Below are 22,846 nucleotides of genomic sequence, written 5' to 3' on the forward strand. Positions count from 1 at the left end.
CTCCTCAGCCTATCGTGGTTCTCTTTTTGCAAACTAGGGCAAGGAATAGATCTAAGCTTGCTATAAGACTGTTTGCTTGTGTGAAGAGAGTTGATTTCTGGACATTTCCAAGTTAGGCTAAATTCTCAGATTTGCTGTTATCTCTGCCTTCTCATTGCACTCAGCCTCTCTCACCACAGAGAAGAAAAGCTGTAGAGAACTGAATGAGATACTTGATTCCTGTATGGCTTTCTTGTTTGCTTTTTTAATGATTCACAGCCTCAATCAGACAACATGGTTGCAAATCTGCTGCAAAGCTACTTTGCCTTGTATGCTGTTGCTGTTTTCTCTAGAACTTTACTGGCAAACCAACCCAAATGCAGATTTTTTTAAATTATTTATTTATTTTAAAGTGACAGGGACCACTTTATTATTTAGAGATACATTACTTTGTACGTTTTTAGTACTATGTACACAGTTAATTCATATCAAATAAAATACATATTCAGTTCACTGATCTTAGAAAGTTGGATTTCACAAGGCATCTTTTCCATCCCAAGATTAGGCTAGCTTTACTGAACAATATTTTCAAGGGAGTGGGGAAGAAGGAGAGTTCACTTGTAAATTTGCTATATAGGTAAGTATTTGGAGGTGTAAAATTAAACTGCTGCAAATGAGCAGAAATTTCAGTACTCAGTGCATTTTACACATCTATTTTAATATCTGTGGCCTGTTTTGATTATTTTTCTTTCTTTTTTTTCCTAAACTTTTACCTGCAAACAGTTAGATTTCCCAATAACTAATAGACAAATCCTTCCGCTGGGATTTGATTTGTACACTTGTGTCTGATGAGGTCACTGCTTGTTGTTATGATACAGAAAAGCCTGTGTCTATTTTAGGCATTTACTGTACATTTCTCCCGTGAAAAGAGTGAGATCGTGTCATCTCATGCTCCCCCTCCGCAGGTCACTTCCTGCAGCAATATGGACTAACTTAAACCTCGTGAGTACTGAACTGAGCATCTCTTGCAGCCTCTAGTGTAAGAACCACACATTGGGTTTGTGATATCTATTGAATAAACAACCTAAGGGGAAGACACTTGTAGCTTGAACTCAGATGATGTGCATTGTGCAAAGACATCACTTTTCCTTAACTCTGTTTAGAGTGATTTTTTTTTTTTTCTGTGCCGTTCAGGGAAAGGTAGGAAATACCTTTCCCTGATACCTGCTACTGTACTTAGCTCTGGTCAGCTGAAAGCCCCTATTGGGTTAAACAAGGCATTTTGGGTTTTTTTTTTTTTTTTTTCCCCAGTGTTCCAGAGCTGCCTTTAAAATGCTGCAGCTGATATTCTGTGTTGTCACATTTATTTCAAAGACCTGTTTTCTTTTTCTCTTTTAATATGTGTATATAACCCTTTCTGTCTCTTTCTGTTTACTCTTTTGGTTTGTTTTTATTTTACTGCTTTTAAATTTTAATTCATCATTCCATATTCACATGTGTCTGTATCAATTACACTGGCTTATAGATTTAAAAGCTCCAACCCTATCCTTGGAACTATGATGCATAATAGGAATACCTGGGATCTTACCTGTCAGTAGCTGTGATAGCTGAAAAAGTAGATTGAGATAATTCTGTCTGAAACTGGGATACAGTAAAATAAAACTACAGGAGTCTGTAGTATTGCCAAATTTATCTGTACTCTTCATGAATCTGTAATCTTTCTTGAGGGTTCAACACATTGAGGCTTTGTAAAGTATTATAAAGATAATTGAGGCATTTAAAAATAAAAAAGGAAACAATGGAGCTTCATGGCAGTTGTTGAAAGCCCCCAAAGCTTAGTTTAACTAATATTTTTGCTACAGATTTTCTGTATTTAAAAACTGAAGTTTATCTTCTCAAGAATCCCAAATGATATGTTCTGTTGTTTGGAGGGCTTTCCTTGGTGTCAGCACCATTCAGTTAATTTTTCTTCAGTAACTGCATTTGCTACATTGGCTGTAAGAATTGACCTGTAGTCATCTCATCTTGAAACCTGATTTATTCAAGGCCCTTTGATTTGGAAACTTTGTTTTGAACTGTCAACTTAGGCCTTTGAGAGCCATGGGCAAAATATTGGCCATGTTGCTGAGTGTCTGATCCTACTGTTGGAGGTGCTGCATTTAAATAATGCTTAGAGTGACTCCAGGAGTACAGTTTTGAGTGGAGTAGGGGCTGCATCCTGTGCCAACCATTTTTCAGTGGAAATTTCCAATATATTCTTCCCAGCCAACCTGAATACAGTCACTGCTGTCACTCAGCCACTGCCACGATGGTACCTATGCATTGCCTGTTCCAGATTCAGGATTTGCAGACACCCTTCTTTTGAGTTGAATATGAAGGAGAAAGACTTTTGTTACTGTCTAAGAGTTACAAATTCCAAAACATGCTACTTAAATAGGAATGCAAAAGGCTTTTTGTCCTTGTTCACTTCTAATTAAGAACTAGGAGAGACTTGAGAACTAGTTTTGATTTTAGAGAAATCTTCCCTGGAAGATGTGTTGGTAGAGAGAGGGAGAGTGATTTTCCCCCCCCCCCCCCCCCCCCCCTTATTTCAAAGCCTTTTTTACAGTTCTGTGCATTTCCTAGTGTACTTCATGCCACAAAGACTTGGACTGGAAGTCAAACAAAATTAAAATGTCCAGTGCCAGTGTAAAGAAATAAAATCATGCAAGAATGGAGTTTCCTTTCAGTGTACTTGAACTCAGGTTCAAGCACTTTTGGAATCAGTGGAGTTTCTGTGATATTAAGTGACAGGTCAGACAGGCTGTGACTGCTTGAGCTACAGAGCCCGTTTTGCACATGTGGTGTTTAAAACATCCCATGCCTTGTTATGGCAGAGTAGTTACCCAGTGCTGTGAGTTTTTATGTCATTTACCTCCATGGATAGAGGTATAAAACTCTTGGCTTGTTAGAATTTCACTCCATCATAGGAAGGCTATATAAATACTGAGATATAGGGAAGAAATGAGTAGTGAATCAGAAAAAAAAAGCCAACTCCAAACCATCTACCAGAGGAAGTTGCTTAGTTAAGAAGTTTGAGTCAGTTTAAAGATCTGTTTAAATCAGAAAAATGACCAGAAGCCTCCACTCTGTTTTTATTCTTCTATTGTAGAAAACCAGCTCAATCTTAGTAACAGCCAATTCTGATAACTTGTTTTTAGAACTTGAACTGAAAACCATAATGACCTTTTGGGGGTAGGCATAAATCAAACCTTACAACAGTTAAGATCCCCTGGCATTTCTGAGTATTGCAGACCTTTGTGTGCAATGTAAACCTAGATTGTCATTGAACAGGAGTAACATGTATGCAACCAGTTCTGCTAAATTTATTCCTGTGAGTTGTTAGTGATCTGATAACATTATCAATAGCCTGTTGCTGGATAAGTACTGTGCCCCAGCCATGCACTGAACAAGGTAACTCTGTCCTTCCCCACACCCCCAGTCCATCCCTTGCTGGAGGGCAGTATGTCTTTGTAGTTATATACCAGCCATGTGTCACTTAGAGCAAGTGTCTAAATTTATCATCTCTTGCCTAGCCATGTTCCAGCTTTTCCCTTTTCCTGTTCTCTCCTGCAGACATGACACCTCATTGATGGTGCATGTGTGGTATTACTGCTTGAGATGATTTTTTTTTAATTTTACTTTTTTTTCAGAGCTGCCTTTCACTCTGCTTTCTCTCTCTTTGCACAGTTGTGCAGAAGTAAGAGTGATTCTTACTTCTTTTTCCTTTTTTCTTGTTTCTTGTTTTTCTTTTTGTTTTTTTCTTTTGTTTTCTTTAGTGGACTGAAAATCAAAGCTTTAACCCTCAGCCCTTATGCAAGCCTGAGTAGTTGCTGTCTGTCTGAATAGTTAGAAGTCATAGTATTTACTTTTAACAATTTAAACACTCATATGCTTGTAAAAGTATTCCAAGGCCAGCCAACAATCTCTGCTTTGAATACTAAATAAAGATTAGCACTCAAATATAACTGCTCTTTATAGTTCAGTATTAAAAGGTCTCTTAATTTACAGTAACAAATGCCTTTTAACTGCACCAGAAGTAGTATTTATTCAGTCTGCATGCTCTTAAACTCGGATTGTATTTCAGGTAACAAAGTAAATTGAGGCCATGTTTTTATAGCATGTCAAATTGCTATTGCTGTCTCTGCAATGCATTCTTACTGACTTTTTTGCCCAATTGGCTGATATTTGTCTAGTTGGCATTGCTGTTCTGTGGTGTCAAAACAGGGTTGGTATTAGATAGGCAGAGAACTGTACTTAATTTGGCTTCTTTTATATGGGGCATCTCTTGCTAAGAATCAATCTTACTCAACATTAGTGTAAAATTTATAAACAATATTAAGTGTTTATTGGCTGTATGGATTCACAAAATGTCAGTAAAATGGGGACTTCAGAACAATCAGTATAGTCCGAGTTTTTGCATCCACTGTACCTTAACTGTGTGCGTTTGGAGCTTAGATACAGCTGTTCTTGTGATATTATCACTTCTAATTTTGTTATTTTTACATTTTTTAGGCTTTACTGCGATCACAACAACTAATCCCATTTGGTTGGTAAAGACACGATTGCAGCTTGATGCAAGGTAAAGTGACAATAGGAAATATCACTGCTGAGACAAGATTGTTTTCAAGTGTTGTCAATCTGTTCTGCACTCCAAAATAGAATTAATTCTTAAACATTCAACATTTCAGATTTGGCAAGTTGCTGCTGGTGTCTCTACAAGTTACACTATCAGTTCTCTTTTTTAATCCATTCTGAGACATGCTTGAGGCACTGTAGTAGACTGACCAGCAAATTTGAAATTAATTACAAGATTAACAGTTTCATTAAAATAATGTTCTACAAACCATATGCTTATATTTTCATGCAGGAATATAGTCTCTTAACTGTTGAGCTAAACATTCCTGAAATATGGATTCAGTTTTATGGCAAATGTTTAGAAAAAGGCTTTAAGCATCCTCAGGGTTTGTTTTCTTTGTTGTTGTGCCTTTTTTTTTTTTTTTTTTTAACCTACAATGAATCCTAGCCTATAAAAAAGGAAAGAGTTCTGTCATGGATAGAAACAGGATTTGTTCTAATATGGGATAGTCAATAAATTGTTTGAACTTACCATATAATTGGTTACAGAAATGGTTTATTGTGAAACTTGTAATGGAAGTAGAATTTTATGCAAATAGGAAAGAAGACTGACCTCTGTATTCCCATCTATTTAAACCTGTAGGGAGAGGCCTGTATAGTGCCATATGGTCATATGTGTCCATATGAGTTACCATAACTCCTTAGGAGGCTATCTGCTGTTTTTATTCTGTGACTTGCTCACTCAGACCTCTGCTGGCCCAATCCATGTGCCTGCACTTGCAGCTATAGTGAAGCACATCTCATGTAGTATTGTCATGAGTTTGTGTAGTTGTCTACAGTATTCTAACTACTTCAGTATGCACAGCTCAATTCAGTGAGCAAGCTCAAAATGGGAATAAAACTTCATTTGCCAAATACTGCTTGAAACAGGTATGTGTAATGATCATTTCCCTTGACATCAGCAGTGGCCTAGTTCAATCAAGTAACAGCTCCCAGTGTTGCACTGGTTGCTGGACCAGTTGTTTGAGAGCTGTAATGCTGGGGCTTGCTGTTTCAACTCTTAGCCACTGAATGCTGTGGAGCTCTTTACTGAGGCAGCAGTTAGGTCAAGTCCATTATGCAGAAGGAAATAGTCATTTTTCTCATGAGTCGCTGACATCGATAGCCCATTTGGCAGTCTGTTTCCAAAGAGTTTAGGAACTTCATTGCATGAGAGTTGGGGAGGCCTAAAGCTGCTTGACATTTCTCTGTGGTAGTTTTTCTTCAGTCACAGTGTGAAGTTTGGCTTGGGTTCCATGTCATGCTTTACCTGTGTTTGGTGCTGAAGGCCTTGGAGACTGCCAAGTGACTTGTAACCCCTCAGCCTCAGTGTCGAGTATCTCCTAAGTCTTGTCAGTACAAACCTGTTTAACTTCCCAGTTTGTGGGTTGCACCAGTTGATATTCAGACTTGTTTTGTCCTTTGTAGGAATCGAGGAGAAAAGCGGATGAGCGCTGTTGAGTGTGTCCGCAAGGTTTATCGCTTGGATGGTTTTAAAGGCTTTTACCGGGGAATGTCCGCATCCTACGCAGGCATATCTGAGACTGTTATTCACTTCGTCATTTATGAGAGTATTAAGAAAAAATTACTCGAGTACAAGACTGCTTCTGCCATGGACAGTGAGGATGAATCAGCTAAAGAAGCATCGGACTTTGTTCGAATGATGATGGCTGCTGCCACTTCCAAAACGTGTGCAACATCAATAGCGTATCCCCATGGTAAGTGGGACCTGTGCAGCTGAGACCCTGAGTGAGATCCATCAGAGGGAGTCTTCTCAGTCAGATTTGTAGCCAACTTTGGTTTACTTGCTCAAGAAATATTTCCCTGTCTAGGTACCAGATTTAGCAGGTCAATGTGGGTATACAGAAATGGAAGTGCTTTACAGTGGATATCCAGCACGACCTTTTCTTAGGCAATGTTTATTTTGCCAAGGGATTTGCCAGGGCACAGCCCAAGATACTCAAAGAAATATTTTTTCAGTTGGAATCTTTCCATATACTCAGAAATTTTCCATCATGTGCCAGCAAGTTCTTGTCTCCCTTCTAGGGAAACAGGCTGTCTAGTTTGTGTGTCAATTGCACTTGATCTTCCTGCAAACTAGGTTTGTATACATTGTTAATGAACTGAGTACTCAACTAATGTCAACTTCTGAGCTAAAATGTAACCCCAAGGAACAGTCTTCTTCTGGATTGTGGCTAAGGAAATCAACTTGCCTTGTCTAGTCAAATGCCTAATACTTGCTCTCTTGTTACACCTACTTGGTTTGCTACGCTGTTCATCCTCCTCCTCCTTTTTTTTAAAGAGGAGTTGTGAGACTGAGAACTTGGGGAGGGATATTTTTGTGTAGAGATCCCTGATCAGTTGCTGGGAAAAATAATGAAAAGTGGTGAATGTAACTACTCAAATTTCTTTTTTTCCACTGGTTTTCTTTGTACAGAGGTTGTACGAACAAGACTAAGAGAAGAGGGAACAAAATACAGATCTTTCTTCCAGACACTCTCTTTGCTTGTGCGAGAGGAAGGGTATGGCTCCCTTTACCGAGGTTTAACTACACACCTGATCAGACAGATTCCAAACACCGCTATCATGATGTCCACCTATGAAGTTGTAGTCTACTTACTTGATGGATAGCAGTGTGACAAGGTGGAAGAAGGTGGAAGATGGAAAGACTGGAGTGGACCACTGAATGTCAATGCCGATGTGGTGGGCAAAAGGAACGTTTTATCAGGAACAAGCAGCTGTGGAAAAAACAGAAGGTTGATTTTGGGCAACTCTGAAAATTTTGCTGCCTTTGTGTGGTCTCATGTCAATGTGACAAATGGGAACTGCCCCTTAGGGAATGCCTTCATACATCTCTTAATTCAGAATTATTCTTTTCTTTTCGTCTCTTAATCTAGACAAAGCCATTGAGTTATCTTCAGAGACCCGATGGGTGAGGGAGGGGACAGGAAATACGTTCCTGGCAGTCCTCTTACCTTCTCTTAGTGATTGCCCTCAACTACATCATTTTTGTTCTGTTTTACTGCACAGTTTCCTGTTGGAGGAATGGGCAAGACAGTACTTTTATACCTGAAACTTCAATTTAGTTGCTCTGAAGATTCATAAAGAGACTGAGGTAGTGGTGTGTAAAGTTTTCCAAGTTGCTACCTCAAGACAAAATATGGTGCAGGGACTCAGAAAAGTTATTTCTTCACTACAAAAGGTGATACCTGTTGTAGCTTTTTTGTTGTTGGTTGTTTTTTTTTTTCCTCATTTGAGCTGTGTTGTAGGTTAGAGAGGATCTGATTTTTTTCAACTCTTCAGGTTATCAGTCTATTAATGTTGGTGTATGTGGACTTCTGGTCCTGCTGCATTATCCCGTTTCTTTTCTGGAATTTTTCCTAAGTAAGAAAGGCCTATGAAACACAGTCCTCTATCATCAATTTTCCTTGCCAACCTGTTCAGGTAACTCACACAGCTAAGAAAAGTTGCTGAATGCTACTTTTAGTCTTTTTAAGTATTTGTAATGTGATGAGAAACCTCTACTAGTTCAGCCTCCCTTTTGTGAAGACAGGATTCACTCAGTTTCATGCTGCCTAAGCACAAGCTGTATTACCCTTAAATATCTGGCAAATCCTGCCTTGGATTACCAGTATTTATATGGGAGTACTGGGGGAGAACACATGTGACCATGGCTAGGGTGACCAGAAAGCAGAAACCAGTTGAAGTTGTGATAGATCTTGTCAGTGCAGACAGGCTCTGTGCAGAAGGATGGAGAAATTGTAAAAGGTACTTTCTTGAAAGCATTCCCCCTGATAATTGCTGTAACACTTCTGTCAGCTTGAGCCTGTGTACTGAGCTATCATCTTGTCATCCACACTGTCTGATAATTCAGGCATTGCTTTTGTTCTGTAAGCCAATTGCAAAATAATGCTTTGCATTCAGCAGTGAGGCTTTGCTGGTCTATTCTGTCAGAATTTGCAGAACTTTTAAAAATCATACAACTGGAGTGTCAAGCAGTTGAATGTTACAGGAGTTTTACAGCTTTCCAGACAGGTATCTTCTCAGTCTGCATCCCTTATTCTTATGAGGAAGATGATAATTTATAAATTGGGGTCAATAGCTTTCTCCATATAAATGCTGCTACACTGGCATGGACAGAACTGTGCTCAGCTCTTCCAGTGTGGTACTTCAGTACACTTGAACTGTGTGTCATGTGCAATGGCTTTATTTTATTAATGACTTCTTATGCACTTTGTGGCCTTCTTAGGGCTTACGACTTTTCTTCCTCTTACTGATTATCTGGAATCAAACAGTGTTTGAAACATGCAGTTTGGTTTTAAACAAAGCATGTGGTTTGATTTCTGTGTAAGCTGTGCAGGAGTTTATGCTGTAACTCCATAGCATCTCTGTGGCAGTGCTTCTGGAGGCTCTATGAAAAACCTCAAAGCTTGCAGTACAATCAGCCTGGGTTTTTCTCATTTTCTTTCCTTTATTTTGACCCTTGTTCTCCACACAGTGTCAAAGTATTTGAGTATTTCATGTAATTCTCTGTATTAATTGCTCATCCTTTGAAAGCCACCCATAATAAGTACATTGACCTTGCAGTGCTGTATTGACATCCTTGCTTGGAAAATGTTCTCTTTTTAAAGACCTAACAGGGTCTGAGGGGTGACCATGGTGAATTTGATTGTCTCAAAGAAGTGAAAGGAGCGTTTAAATGTGTTTTAAAGTGGGCTTTTTCTAGTGGTCTCTCTAGGAAAAGACTGGATTATATATATGACTGACTTAAGCCTTGATGTGGTGCTTTTGTTCAGATAAATAAGTGCAGGAATAGTGACTCACTGTAATTTTTGTGATGTAGGAAGTGGTTATCACTTTCAGGTTATCTATCTCACTCTTCAGGTTATCTAGATTACTTAGTCATAGCCAAAACTTAAATTGGCAAAGACCATTCTCAGCTTTGGAGTTCATGAATACAGTGAACACTTGGTGTAGCCTAGGCTTCATAAGAGTTTCTTTCCTCTGGACATCTTGTCCCTTGGTTCTGTGCTTGTCTCCTATTCCTGGGTATTCCCTGGAATTCCCTGGGTACTGCATGTGTGCCTTCTCTGGGTGAGAGCAGAGCCCCTGGAGCTGGTAAGTAGGACATGTTATCAAGGACAGTTGAATATGGGAGATAACAGCTAAAAGCAGACAATTGGTTTATTACTCCACTTCTTTAAAGGATGTTCCAGCTTTGTTTTTAAACTTCAGGGGTGATCGTTTTGGCTTCCTTTGCATAACCAAACATAACCCCAAAATTTCTTGGGATTTTTCAATATTTTTAAACTACGAGTACCTGCGAAATTACCTCTGATATATTTCCCAAAGATCTTTATTTATATCGTTTTCTTGGTATTTTTTATAAAAACTCAAAGGGAGTATAACAAGATGCTTCATTCAGTAATATCTTAAACCACAGAGCTGAAAGCAGTGCATTTAAACTCGGTCACCTTGATTTGCAATTGGATGCCATGTATTGGCATCCCGCTGGTGTGTGCTAGAGGACAGGCTGTGCGGAGCTCTGAAGGGATGCGCTCTGCTCTGCTCTTGTCCCGGCCGCCGTGGAGCCGGCAGGCGGCAGGAGCAGCCGTGGGAAGGGTCCCGGCAATGGCGGCCCCGAGCCGCTCCTGACCCGCCGGGAGATGCGCTCTGTCTGCCCGGATCCTGCTCTGGTGCCAGGAAGCGGGCTTGCACCAGGGAGCTGGGGGATTTTCTGCTTGTAGTTGTGAGAGAGACGTGGCTGTCTGCTTAGCCATGAACGCTGCCCATCTCTGTTTACGTATGCACTCCGCATCTTCCCTGGCTGGTTGAGGTGTTGATGACAGCGGATTGTTTGTTTGTTTGTTAATGACAGTTTCTGCAACATTCCTCCGACTGCCGCATTGTAAAAGAATGCTTCCAGAGACAAGAGTGGAGAGCCTTTATAAGTGTTGCTTCCTGTTTAAACTGTTCAGATTTGGAAAACAAGCTGAATGCTGAAATGTGCCTAGGTAAATGTACTTTTTTCCACTTTCTGTCTGTTAAGACTGAGTTATGTAAGTTTTTTGTTCTATTTAAGAGTCTGCCTACCCTGCATATGTGAAGGTAACTATGCCCTCAGAGTCGTAGCTAAATACTCACAGATGACAGATTGAGAATACTTCAGTACCCATGTGAGATTTGCTATTATTCTTGCATACATGTAGTTGGCTGTAAACTATGTGCATTTACTCTGTATTTATATAGTTAACTTCTTGTTTGCATTGCTTTAAACTTCAAAGCAAATTAAAATTACATGCTTCTGTTCAAATGTTGCCTGCTGTGCTAACTGTACACTGTTTTTAACCTTTTCATTTTTCTATTATTGATACATACCAGTGCCTGCACAGTTGTGATTAAAATTGAAAAAATCCTTAACCCAGTGAATTATTTTTATCTTGTGCCATTTTACAGTAGCTGAAAATAAGGTGTGTGTATTGTACCTGTAGTAGAGGTTTTCTGGAGAGATTCATGGACGATTCAAGTTGCAGTACGTGTTGGTGCAGTTGGATTTGAACACAGGTACCTCTGCAGAAACAAGCAATCTTGTCTGTCAAGTAAGATTCAGGAGCTAGTGACCATAAAACTCGTGTCCATTTGAAGTGCCAGCTACCACCAGCCACTGCTGACAAAACAGAAGGGCAGTAATTCCTTAAAATGCTCAGAGTTAATTGCATGTGAGGTTATAACCAAGTCCTGGAACCTGACACATTGTTCCATGTTGATGCTGTTTTTCTTACAGTAGTTGGTGTTTGATCTGAAGACCCTGAGCTTCCTCACAAATCATTCTGCAGATTCATTCGTGGGGTTTGTTTGGTGACTGCTGTTTCTCCCCTTCAGTGTGTGTGTTCTGGAACTGAGTCTTTGCAGCCTCTAATACAGATGACTGGCCTCCCTTCTGCATACACCTCAGTGATGAGGTAGTGTGAAGCTGACTAGAAGCTTTCCAAGACAACCTCAAGATGGTGAAATGCTGGTAATTCCAGCTAAACCTGGAATGCTCAATGGAAGGCTCGATGTCTCTGATTTTATTCTTTCAGCTATTCAAAACTACTTCAAAACTTGCATTGAATCAGCACACATCTGCGATAGCTTTTTTTCTTTCAGTAGGTGTTACTGTGACTTGCCCTACCTTGCCACATTTTTTCAGCTCCCAGGCCAGCCAGGCTTGGAGGTCATCAGTCCTCTGGAACCAGTACAGGTAACCAGTGTGCTTATCCCTGACACATCCAAAAATAAGCCCCTAACTGGCATAGCTGGAATTGTCTCTAATTGATCTTTCACTTTTACCTTGCAAAGGAGGCACTTTGGCAGGGCAGAGCTCAGGGTAAGTCTGTGGGGATGTTTTGAAGTTCATGCTGCTTTACGACCCCTTCTGCTGGAGGGGTTATGTTGAGCTTGCCATGGTCAAAAAGGCTGTGTGTAAAATGAAGGTGTATTTAAAATGCTAATTGGTTATGACTTGGCATTAATGCAGCAGTGCAGTCTGACAGAGATGCAGCCTAAAAGCACCTGAGGCTTGACCATCATGTCTTTCACAAAGGAAAGCCCTTAAATTTGATAATGTGCTTACACTACAATAAAATATACTTCAAAAACAAACAGCTCATCTTGTATGTGCTGCTGCCAGCCACTGTGCTCTGTGCTGACTCAGAACATCCTTATCTTCTTGCATAGCTTCTGCAGAAGGCAAGAAATGCCAGGACTGGAATCCAGTTTTTGTGAGCAAACTGATGGAAATAAAATGCTGTCTTGAACTGCGGAAGGCAGATTGGAGCACATGATCTTCTGTCTGTGTAGATGAAATATTTCAAGGGATGCTTCTAAGAATGGGCTCAGACATCTCAGTGATGAGGTTGTGTGAAGTTGACTAGAAGCTTTCCAAGACAAGCTCAAGATGGTGAAATGCTGGTAACTCCAGATAAATCTCTATAAAGACAATGTTTCCCTCATTATCTCTGGCTGTTTGAAGGTTATCAGCTCTGTAGCAGACACTAGCGATGGGACTGAGGAAGTGCATGTTGGAATTGTCTGGAGTGTAACCAAAATGCAAAGCAGCCTGCTTTGAGACTTGGTCATTCCCCCAAACTTCCAAAATACACTGTGCAAGTAAGGCAGCAAATACTTCAATATAGGAGTGTCACCTTTTAATTAGATATTAGATAACATAGAACCTGTATTAAAAAGGGAAAATGATTAATCAGGAAAACTACAGACCCATGTCTGTAACAGAGTTCTAGAGTACATCCCTCTTTTGCAAGTACATTATTGACTTAAAGGTAACTGGCCAGTAAGCAAGAATTGCTGGTGTTAAAATAAGCTGATGATTATTTGTGATAATCTGTTTCACAGGAAATAAATGCAGGAGAGCCAATCTGTATGGGGGTTTTGTGGAACTATGGGATGTGGAGCCACAAAGGAAATCTTATTTATTCCTACATGAGTAAGATCTTGGCTAAAAGAGCAAGTGTTTTGTAAGGGGCACTGTTGGATGGCTGGTAAATATTGCAAGTTCTTGATGGCCTCTGAAGAAGACTTCAGAAGACTGAAAAACTGGTCTTGATATTGTCAAATTCACTTGGTGTGGTCAATTATTGTGTTTTTCTCTTTATGGATATCTTCAAGCAGTTAATCACTGTAGCTGAGCTATGTAAGTTATTCCACTGTTGATCTGAATCTCTACTGGTCCAGTACTACATGATGCTTTTCAGGCAGCATTATATTTCTGTCAGTGTCTGAGGATTGACAGAATGACATTGTCATATATTGGGATGCTATGAGAGAATACATGGCTTTCATAGGGAATGTTCTGGGCCAGTTCATCCTTCTGCATTACTGTTTGCATGTAAGGGTGAGCTTCTGCATTAAGCAAGTATTTGGGATACTGACTGGGGGAAATGTATGGCCACTGCTGTCAAGTTTTCAAGGGAACTTGGTGAGAAACTACAAGTTGCCAAGTTACAGGCTGAGAATTTCACTGGAAAGCATAAAAATCTGGAAGTTTTACACATCTGAGTTAGAGCAATAAAAAGCAATATCCTTGGCATAACAAGAAGAAACAGGCAAAAGTATATTAGAATAAGAAGGTAATGTGATTTGGTTTGGTTTTATTAGTGTTTTTGTGATTTTTGGTTTAGATGTGTAACAGTATTTTTAAATGGGAAAGGTGTCCCCTCTGTCAGCAGTTCTCACTTGGGAAAAAAGCTCTCCACATACAATTTTGCAGTTTTTATCCCAGTTTAGCTGTGCTGGATTCTTCCATTGAGGAGGTAATATGGATACCTTTCAGGGCCACATCAGACTCTGTGCTGTTCCTACCTCCGCAAGAATGCAGCAGAAATATTTCTGTGAACTCAGGTCACTTCCCTCTAAAGACTAAAGGCCAGTTCTCCTAGGACTGATCAATATTCTCTCAGGATAGACTGGCTAAAATGAGCACCAGCAAGAGCTTTTTGGATATGGATGCTGAAAGGAGAGCACACCACCTGAGAGAAGGTGCTCCCCAGTTTCTGTATTTATCCTTTGGCTAGGGAAAGGAAGTGAATGCTGAAGAAATTACCCTTCTTGCCAAGAAAACCCAGTAATTGTCAGTCTGTTCCCAGAAATGGGTCATTCCTCAAGGAATTCTGTGAGAAGTCACAATGGATTTCCCAAGGTATTCTCTTTCAGTCTATCCAGGATCGAGGTCTTCTTGGGGAAGGGTTTCCTTCCTCATTCCCAGGAAACTGTTGAAGACAGATCCTTCTGTTAAGACTTTCACTGCCCACAAATGCTATTTCCTGCAGAAAACTCTTAATGATGTGCAAATAGCTTTTTTTTTCCCCCCTCTGGCTGCTAAAGGCAGGCAAGCAGAATTTGTTTCTAAGCTGCTAAGTTTTCATTATAGTTCTCAGATACTTTTATTGTCATTTCTGGAGGTATTAGTTTCCATTCTGTCTCTTCTGGAACGCAGTTAACAGCAAAAGTATAGAGTTCTGTTACCCTGCACTGCCACTGGAAGTGTTTCTGGCCTTTGCAATGACTTGTAAGTTGATTTGAGGAGCTCCAGCTGGATTCATTCTGCATATGCTTGGAGACTTGGAAACTTGCTTTGAATTACTTGAAACAAAAGTGATCTATTATCACTGACAGATTTTCTAGAGAGACTAGTTGAGGGGAAATACTGAAATATTACAATAATTCAGTTCTGCTTGTAGGGTGGTCCAATGTCATTCCCTAATTCATTCAGGCAACAAAGATTTAAAGTGCTTTCTTTGCAATACTAAAAAAAAAAATATCACAAAAACAGTATAAAAATATTGACCTTTCCCCATTAGGGAGAAAATATCTGCCCTAGTACCTAATTGTCATAAACGGAGGAAACCATTGCCAAACCTTTATAGCTGGAATGTCGGTGGAATATTGCCTCTCAAGCAAGAGCAGCTTAGATCTGTTAAAACTAAATACACATTTGGACACACAGGGCTGATCCAGTCAGAGCCAGCATTCCCCAGAGCTCAGGGCAGCCACAACTAAGATTTCTTTCCCGGGGTAAAAGATTGTTTCCTTATGGCAGGGCAGAGACATGGAGAGATCATCAGGTATGATGGGATATTTCTGTGGGCAGCATTCTTGTAATTCCAAGGATCTGAGCTTTTCACTTGAGCTGTCACTTCTCACCCTTCTCACCCTCCACGCAAAGGTGATCAGAATTAATTTGGGAGGGATGGGATTTTTAAAGATTCAGAGATGGAAAGGTACTGAAGGTGAGTAAGAGTATGAGATTTGACTTGCCAGAAAAGACAAAACTGTATGACCATCCCCCTTCTTCCCAAATAGCTCAAGAAAGATAAATCTTTGTGGAACTTTCAGCTTTATTCATCCCTAGCTGGGGAAAAACCCGTTATTCAAATGGAGAGTTGGCATCATGTGGTTGCAGTATCTGACATGCTTCCTGTTCCTGAAGAGGAAATAAGATTCAGCACTATAAATCCCTTCCTAAAGAAGGATCCGGGCAAAGAGACAGCATCTGGAGAAGGATGTTTCAACTACTTCTTCAAGTCCCTGGAATGAACAAGGCTCTGAACTGCATTCAGTGTTAGCAAGTATATACACCTTACTCAATTACATCCCATCTTTCTGGTCTGCGTTTTCTGAAAAAGGAGAGAAGGTTTCTCCTTAGCTTCCTGAGCTGCAGCAATTCCCAGACCTCTTGGTGCACTGGGTGTTGCCCTTCTTTACTTGAGCCAGACATAAAAGTAGGGGGGAATAAAGGGTGACTTTAAACTGTTAACAAAGAGCAAAAACTCCTCCTACTTTGCACCTCTTTATGGTGTGTGTGTGTGTTTTTCTTTCAGTTGTAGATTTTGATGATAAAAGCAGTAATGGAGAAAACAAGATTATCTCACTAAGTACAGCAGTTTTTCTGCATGAAAACTGAATTGGCATTGCAAAACAAGCTTGTAACAGAAGCATCCACAACCATCCTGAGCTGGGAGACTAAAGAGCATTCTTGGCAGCCTCTACTAAAGGCAGGCTAAGAGTGGAAATCAGTAAAGTCACCCTGAAAAATAATAGGTGAGCTATATAGAAGAGAAGGATAAAATGGGTTAGGTTGGAAGGAGGCCTTAAATTCATCTTGTTCCAACCTCTCTGACATGGCACCTCCACTACACAGTGTTTTTCACACTGACCCTATCTACTTCACTCTCTTAAGTGAAATAAAGGCAAAGACAAAAGAAAAGAATTGAGGTAATTGTCAACTGAACTTTGCATAAGGAGAAATGAATTATCAGCTCACTCCACTGAAGGGAGCAATTTAGCAGTAGTGTTCTCAAAAGCGTTTATTATGCCTAAGTAGGTTTAGAGGTCCTTCTTTCTAGAGGAAGGACTGATGAGGTGACTATAATATGAGATGATTTAAAATCTCAGCTTTAGTCTTCTATGGGATTATATTGAGGGACTTTGGATTTTGATGAATATTACTAATGAAACATTGAGGCGTGTTAATCATGACCAACCTAGTCTAGTGGGAGATGGCCCTGCCATGGCAGATGGGTTTGGAATGAGATGATCCTTCAGGTCTCTTCCATCCCAAACCCTTCTGTGGTTCTATGAGCAGGACGTCTGTGTGCACCTACAGATGTGCACCTTTGGAATGTCAGTTGCCTTCTGATTAATGCAGAATGTTTTAGGTTACTATTAATGCATGCAAACTAAGAAAAATTATGTAGTCAAACATTCTCAATTTAGCTTTCTCTTAGTTTAGTTTTTAAAGGTGAGTGTTAGTGGAAAGAAAAGCATTTCTACCTGTAATACAATTTAACAGAGCTGTAGTTTAGCCTGTGAATTTGAAGTGTTACCAAGTGGTTCTTTGTGAAAAACGAGCAAGTCCAGGAGACCCAGAGGGACTAGTGAAAAGATGCCTATTTTGGTAAAAGGTCATTCTGAACTTTTTACTCTGAAACTGGGGACTTGTTCTTGACCTTGGCATTTCTGGTCTGTGGACTGAGGGTGATCAAGAACACTGAAAACAGAGCTATAGAAGAGTACCCATTTTCACTTATGGAAACTGCTAGTTTAGCAAGTATGTGAAAATCTGATCTGCTGCCTTTTCTGCCAGCCAACCCTCCTATTCAGTGTAAAATGACTGCACTTCTCCCTCTGGGCAAAATGGTGGACTTTCTCAGGCCCAAATTTGTCTTTTCATGAGGCAGCTTTAGCCCCTTCTATCAAAAGCAGCTTTTTTTTTTTTTTTCTTACAGTAGTATGGTTTTCCCACTGTTTTTCTATTCATAGGAATTTCAGTGCAGAAACAGTGGTGTGGTGTTCTGGGAATTGCATATCAGCTAAAGCAATTCCAGTTGTTGTTCTCCCAGCTGTGTTTCCACCTCTCTGTGGACCCCCACTTCAGATTCTCCAGGTTAGTGGGAATTAACAAAGGTAAAACTACATGAATATCTAAAAGAATAATTTATGCTGATTATTTCCTTGTTTCAGGGCATCAAATATCTCAAACATGATCAGAAAGTCTCTAACATGGTGAAAAGTTCAATATTGCTTAAGAAAGCACTTTAGGTTTTAACTGAAGGTTAAAGACAATGCTAATACCTTACAGTCAGAATTATGGGCAGCGCAGTAGGGTCACCAACAATAAAACATGAATGGGTCATAGCACTTACAGAACAGAAGTACCACATAAATTCACATTCATAAATAACATCTGGAGTCCCACAGGACAGGAAAGGAAGTATATTTGTGCTTTCTCATATTTTCCCTCAGTATGTAAAACACTATGAGAATTACTTTTTATTTAAGGTGACTAAGTGTAAAGGGATGTACATATAAATTATTGAGATCAAGCTCTTAGGGCTGGATTGTAACATTTTGTTGTGCTTATTATGATTGAGGTTCATTCTGTATTTGTAGTTTCTGATTATATCAACCTAACTGTCAATCAGAAAATCTTGACTCATGCTGCTTACAATGCATTTGGCACCTAAGAGCAAGTTGTAGAATTAACAAGTCAAGTGAACTATCCACTCTATTTCCTACAGAGTCCATTTGCAGAGCTGTCTGAAATGTCGCTGCCCTCCAGGGATGAGGGTGTAAGACACTAGAAAGAGGTGTTGTTTATATAATTAGTCAATATAAAAACGTGATTCAGAGTGGGAATTCTAACAAAAAAAAAAAAAAAAAGCCAAGAGCCAGGTCTTGAATAGCCTGGATAAAGCTACTTATATCAATATATAGACATGTTAGTGCTTTTCCTCACATGACTGATAAATGTTTGGAAGTGGATGTATTACTTGAAAGAGTCTTTAGTAGGTCAAACTTCTAGTAAAGTTTCATTGATAATATTTTCTGTACGGGTTGGTATTAAGGATACTTTCTGTGGCTGATAAACCTGGGAAATTCTAGTAAGCAAGTTGTTTATAACATGAAAATGTCTAATACCTTGTGCTGTCTGTGGTACTGCTGTTTAGATAGATAATAATGCACCTACCAAGGATTTATAAAATTTGCAGAAATGGGACCTTAATGTGCAGGTTTAGTACTACTATTGAGAAAGAGTGTGATTTGCAGGTAGTTTATGGTTTAGAAGTGACCTGGGGATGATGGCAGAGGACTACACAATAGGAGCTTAAAGACCATTGGAAAGATAAGTCATTTTTTCCAGTTTAAAACTATCCTTGCCCAGCTCCCCAGAAGAATTTTGCCAGTCAGCCAGGCTGGTATAAATCTGTATTTTTACTGTTCTATGACTCTTATCCAAGGCTTGAGTAGCAACCAAAGGATCTACAGGCATATAAGAAATTAGTCCCCTCTCACTCAGAAATGTAGGACCAAACAAGGATTCTTGTGTGGTTCAATCCAGGTTCTTGTGGGAAATTGTGGCCTATGCCATTCATAACTCTACCAGGCTTCATCTTTAATTAGGTTACTTGTTCCACTGGGAGGTTGCCTCAAAACCTGGCTTTCTTGTGTTGAAACTGCTCTAATTTACTGTCCTAGCAAGAGTCCATGGAAATTTGTATCACCTGTGACAGTAGTGCCAACAGCCCTCTAAAGACTCACTTGCCATAGGTACTTTGTATTGGAGAGTTTCCTTGATTTCCCTTTTTCTGCTGGCTTTCTTTTGCTCTTGAGTAGCATCTTGCATTTGGAAAAGTGGCCTGGGTTGCCTTGTTCTTGGATTTGCATAGTAAAAATGCTGTCTTATTTTTATTTTAAAACAGTTCATCATATTTGCACAAACAAGCTGAGTAATCAGGCAACTATTGTGTCTTACAGTTAGCAAAATAGCACAGCTGGCCCAGCTTCTGTGCACCCCAGCAATTAGTTCAGACTGACTCCCTTGGATTGTTTTTGCTGCATCTTGGCTCTCAATTGCTGGTTTGCAGCACTGACTCACTGTATAAAGTTTTTCTGTGGCTCTGTAGACACTAAATTTCCTTTTGGCTATAAATGAAATTATGACACCATTGAAATGCAACCTCAGAATAGTTTTGCTTGCATCCTTCTGTGGGCCTGATTCTGCCCTCCTAACCTGCCTAAATAAATCTTTCTCATTTGATGCCATCGTGCCAGCCTACTCCTGCTCTTCCAGCAGTACAGTATAAGGCTATCCTGAAAAAATATTCCAGTGGTTTTTAGCTCTCCTTCATTGCTGCACACCTAAAACTGCTCCTCTAACTCTGGGGAACTGTTGTCCTGGTGTTACTGCACTCTGTGTGTCTGACCTTCAAGCCTAGAGAGTCCTTCAGTGAAGGGGTTGTTTAAAGTCATGGAGGAGTCAACACTTCCATTCCTGGCTCTGCAGCTGTGCACAGCCACCAGTAAATCACATTCCCCTCTCAGTGGGAATTAGCCACGCACTGACAGGCTCTGGATATAAATAACAACGTGTGTGGAACTTGAAGGTGCATTCAGTTCATCTGTCTAGTAATAAAATAATTCACTGGCAGCTGGTCTTTATTACAAATTTTGTCACTGTTACTAAAAAAATTGTTGTTCTCCTTTTATTTCCTTTTTCCTTTCTTTCTTCCCTTCCTGAGAAAGTTTTCTGTTTCCCATTATTTCCTGCTAGGAACTATATAATTCCTAAAACAGGTGACTGCACTGTGCTGATTGAGACTAATGCTGACAGAAGGAGTCTTGGGGGGTGGGGAGATGGGGGAAGGCTCTTCCTGTGGGGGAGAAAGCTGTTCCTGTAGAGAGCTAAACCATTGATTCTTATTAAAAAAAAAAAAAAAAAAATCTCTTCTCAAAGAGAAGACACAGGTGTTTTAGTGAACCATGAAAAGCTGTCTCTTACTTTTCCCTTTGACAGAAATAGCTAATTTCAGAAAGGCCTTCTCTGCACACTGTACTTAGGGTGGTTTCCTGGATTCCTCTAGATGAGAGTTTTTCATTCAAAAGGGATTATGCATCTTGGGCTCAGAGAGCATTTAAAATAGAGCTGCCTAAGTGTACCTAAATTTATGCCAGCATTCTCTGTCCCTCAGGCTGTTATCTTGTGCCCTCATGTAAGGTACTTTCACCCAACCAATTGCAAGTCCTAACACGAGTCTTGTAGAAGTGAAGCCATTAAACTGACAAGACCAAATGGGGAAAAATATTACAGGTGCATAGCAGTCAAATTATAGACTTAAATGAGCCAAATCATAGTTAATTTTCCATTTTATTATTAGAAATTTATTTTGATTATTTGGGGAATTGGGGAATCCTGTAAATCCTTTGATGTTTAATGGTTTATGACTATTTTCATCATGACATCTGATTGCAAACTCATGCTTTGAGATTATTTTCTTCATGAAGTGAAGTTAGTTTATCACTGAAACAATACAAAACACAAGTAAGTAGCAGCTCTGTGACTGTAGTGCTGGACTGCTTTCAGTAAGGATTTTTCTTTGTCATTATTCAGTTGAGATTTTGCAAATAAAAACGTTTTGCATTTTTGCGCCTATTCTGAGACGAAGACAGAGGACTATTTTGATATAACCAGGAATTGCTTCAGAGTATGTGATTAGTGAGCACTTTGGAAATAATCTTTGTTTTCTCAACGCAGAACACTTCAGAACAGGACTGGCTTTTGTCTGAGGCAGTGCATTGTCATCAGCTCTCGACAGTTTTCCTGCTATGCACCTCTAGGTCAGACACTTTTAAGAACAACTCCTGTGCAGGAAGATAAACTGGGATGTGGCTAAGGAGTCTGAGAGTGAGAAGTAACCAAAACGATTTGAAAGGCATCATGCCTGGTATGGACACAGGACAACTCCAGGGGCTGGGCTTGCAGGGAGGGGGAAGGGGAGCAGCTGAATGGATGAAAATCAGCCTATTTATAGGCTTCCTTCCAAATCTTGGTTGGAAGGCTGGCTTGCTTCCTTAATCTCAGTGAAGCAATCAGATCTGCTGTATTACTTGTAAGGATTTTTATTAATAGAACTGCTGGAGAGACTTTAGGTTTCTTGTTGCAAAATGTAAAGAACTGTCACCATAAATTAGAATGAAAAGCAGACTTTTGAAAATCACCACAAAAATCTCAGTGGTCCTGACATGAAAATTTAAGTAGACCCAGAGAACAAGTATAAGAAAGTATAAATTTTGTTGCATCAAGCATGCTGTTCTGAAGGGGAGCTGTGAATTCAGCTTCAAATATTTTCTCATCACAGGGGTTACTATGACCTTCACAGTAGGGGAAAGAGCTATAGCTTGAAGGGAGCAAGCTACAAAAAAGCAAACTTTTCTTTGCGTGAGTGTCTGAAGCTGTCCAGTTTCTAGACTGGGAGGTTTGGCCATTCTGCACCTAGTTCTGACTGCCTTGCAAGGGAATGTTCCTGGAGCTGCCCATGGTGTGGAAGCAGCAGTGCATAAATAAAGCTGTGTTTGCGTGTGCCTCTTCCTGGGCTGGGCTGAAGAGTTTCTTTTCCAGCATGGTCCATCTGCTGTCACCATTCCCTGCTGGAGACAGTTTCCTCTTGGATGTGATGCCATGGACATATCAATGATGCTGCTGTCTAACACAAATCCACTGGAATAATCAGAACTATGTTTTTATTTAACTGAGCATTTTGTCAGGAAAGCCTTACAATGTGCTCGAATGTGTTATCTTGTTGCAGTAAAAGCCAGCGATAGGACAAGCACTAGGGTGGGGACTGGAGTGACTGTATGTCCATGGTCCAGGCACCTGGACACACCTGCAGGTGGGTATCTCTTAAAGCTGTGCTATAAATGTTAAATTTTCTTTTTTCTACATAAATGGTAGTTAAATACTTGGTTCCCATTGAAAGTCATCCAGAAGGTCAGGACTTGGGTGTTTAACTCCAACTTTTGTCTTCTGAAAGCCTCCACTTTTTGTTTTGCCAATATGCATGAGCATTCCAGTGAGCCCAGCTATTTTTTGAGATACTCAAAATAAGAAAAAAAGTTATTATGTGAAAATGCTGTTAAGTTTTACAAACCTGCTTTGCAATGCAAAACTTGTTCACAGCAAAGAAGTTGAATCAAAGGTTCACCACTGCCGACTAATTATTTACTGTTCTCCAGCTAATGCTGTTATGCTGCCAAAAATGCATTTCCATCTTTTTCTTTTCTCATTAGAGGATGATAGGCTCATAAATTATTTTTCTGCTTGAGTTGTTTGATTTGCACTGTATTTTCTGTTGTGAAACTACATGTCAGCTCCTTC

The 22,846-nt window shown here is 39.9% G+C and overlaps 1 protein-coding gene across 1 annotated transcript in view; it reads left to right on the forward strand.

The window, feature by feature from the left end:
• The window catches only part of SLC25A36 (solute carrier family 25 member 36), a 30,586-nt gene extending 19,332 nt beyond the window's left edge, over positions 1-11,254 (forward strand). Inside the window, exons 5-7 of the mRNA XM_062498880.1 lie at positions 4,534-4,600; positions 6,064-6,353; positions 7,073-11,254. Coding sequence (XP_062354864.1) covers positions 4,534-4,600; positions 6,064-6,353; positions 7,073-7,266 — 551 coding nt within the window. The 3' untranslated portion in view covers positions 7,267-11,254. The remainder of the gene's footprint in view (positions 1-4,533; positions 4,601-6,063; positions 6,354-7,072) is intronic.
• Positions 11,255-22,846: the final 11,592 nt, after the last annotated feature.

This window comes from Cinclus cinclus, chromosome 10 (assembly GCF_963662255.1).
Source record: "Cinclus cinclus chromosome 10, bCinCin1.1, whole genome shotgun sequence".
NCBI lineage: Eukaryota > Metazoa > Chordata > Aves > Passeriformes > Cinclidae > Cinclus > Cinclus cinclus.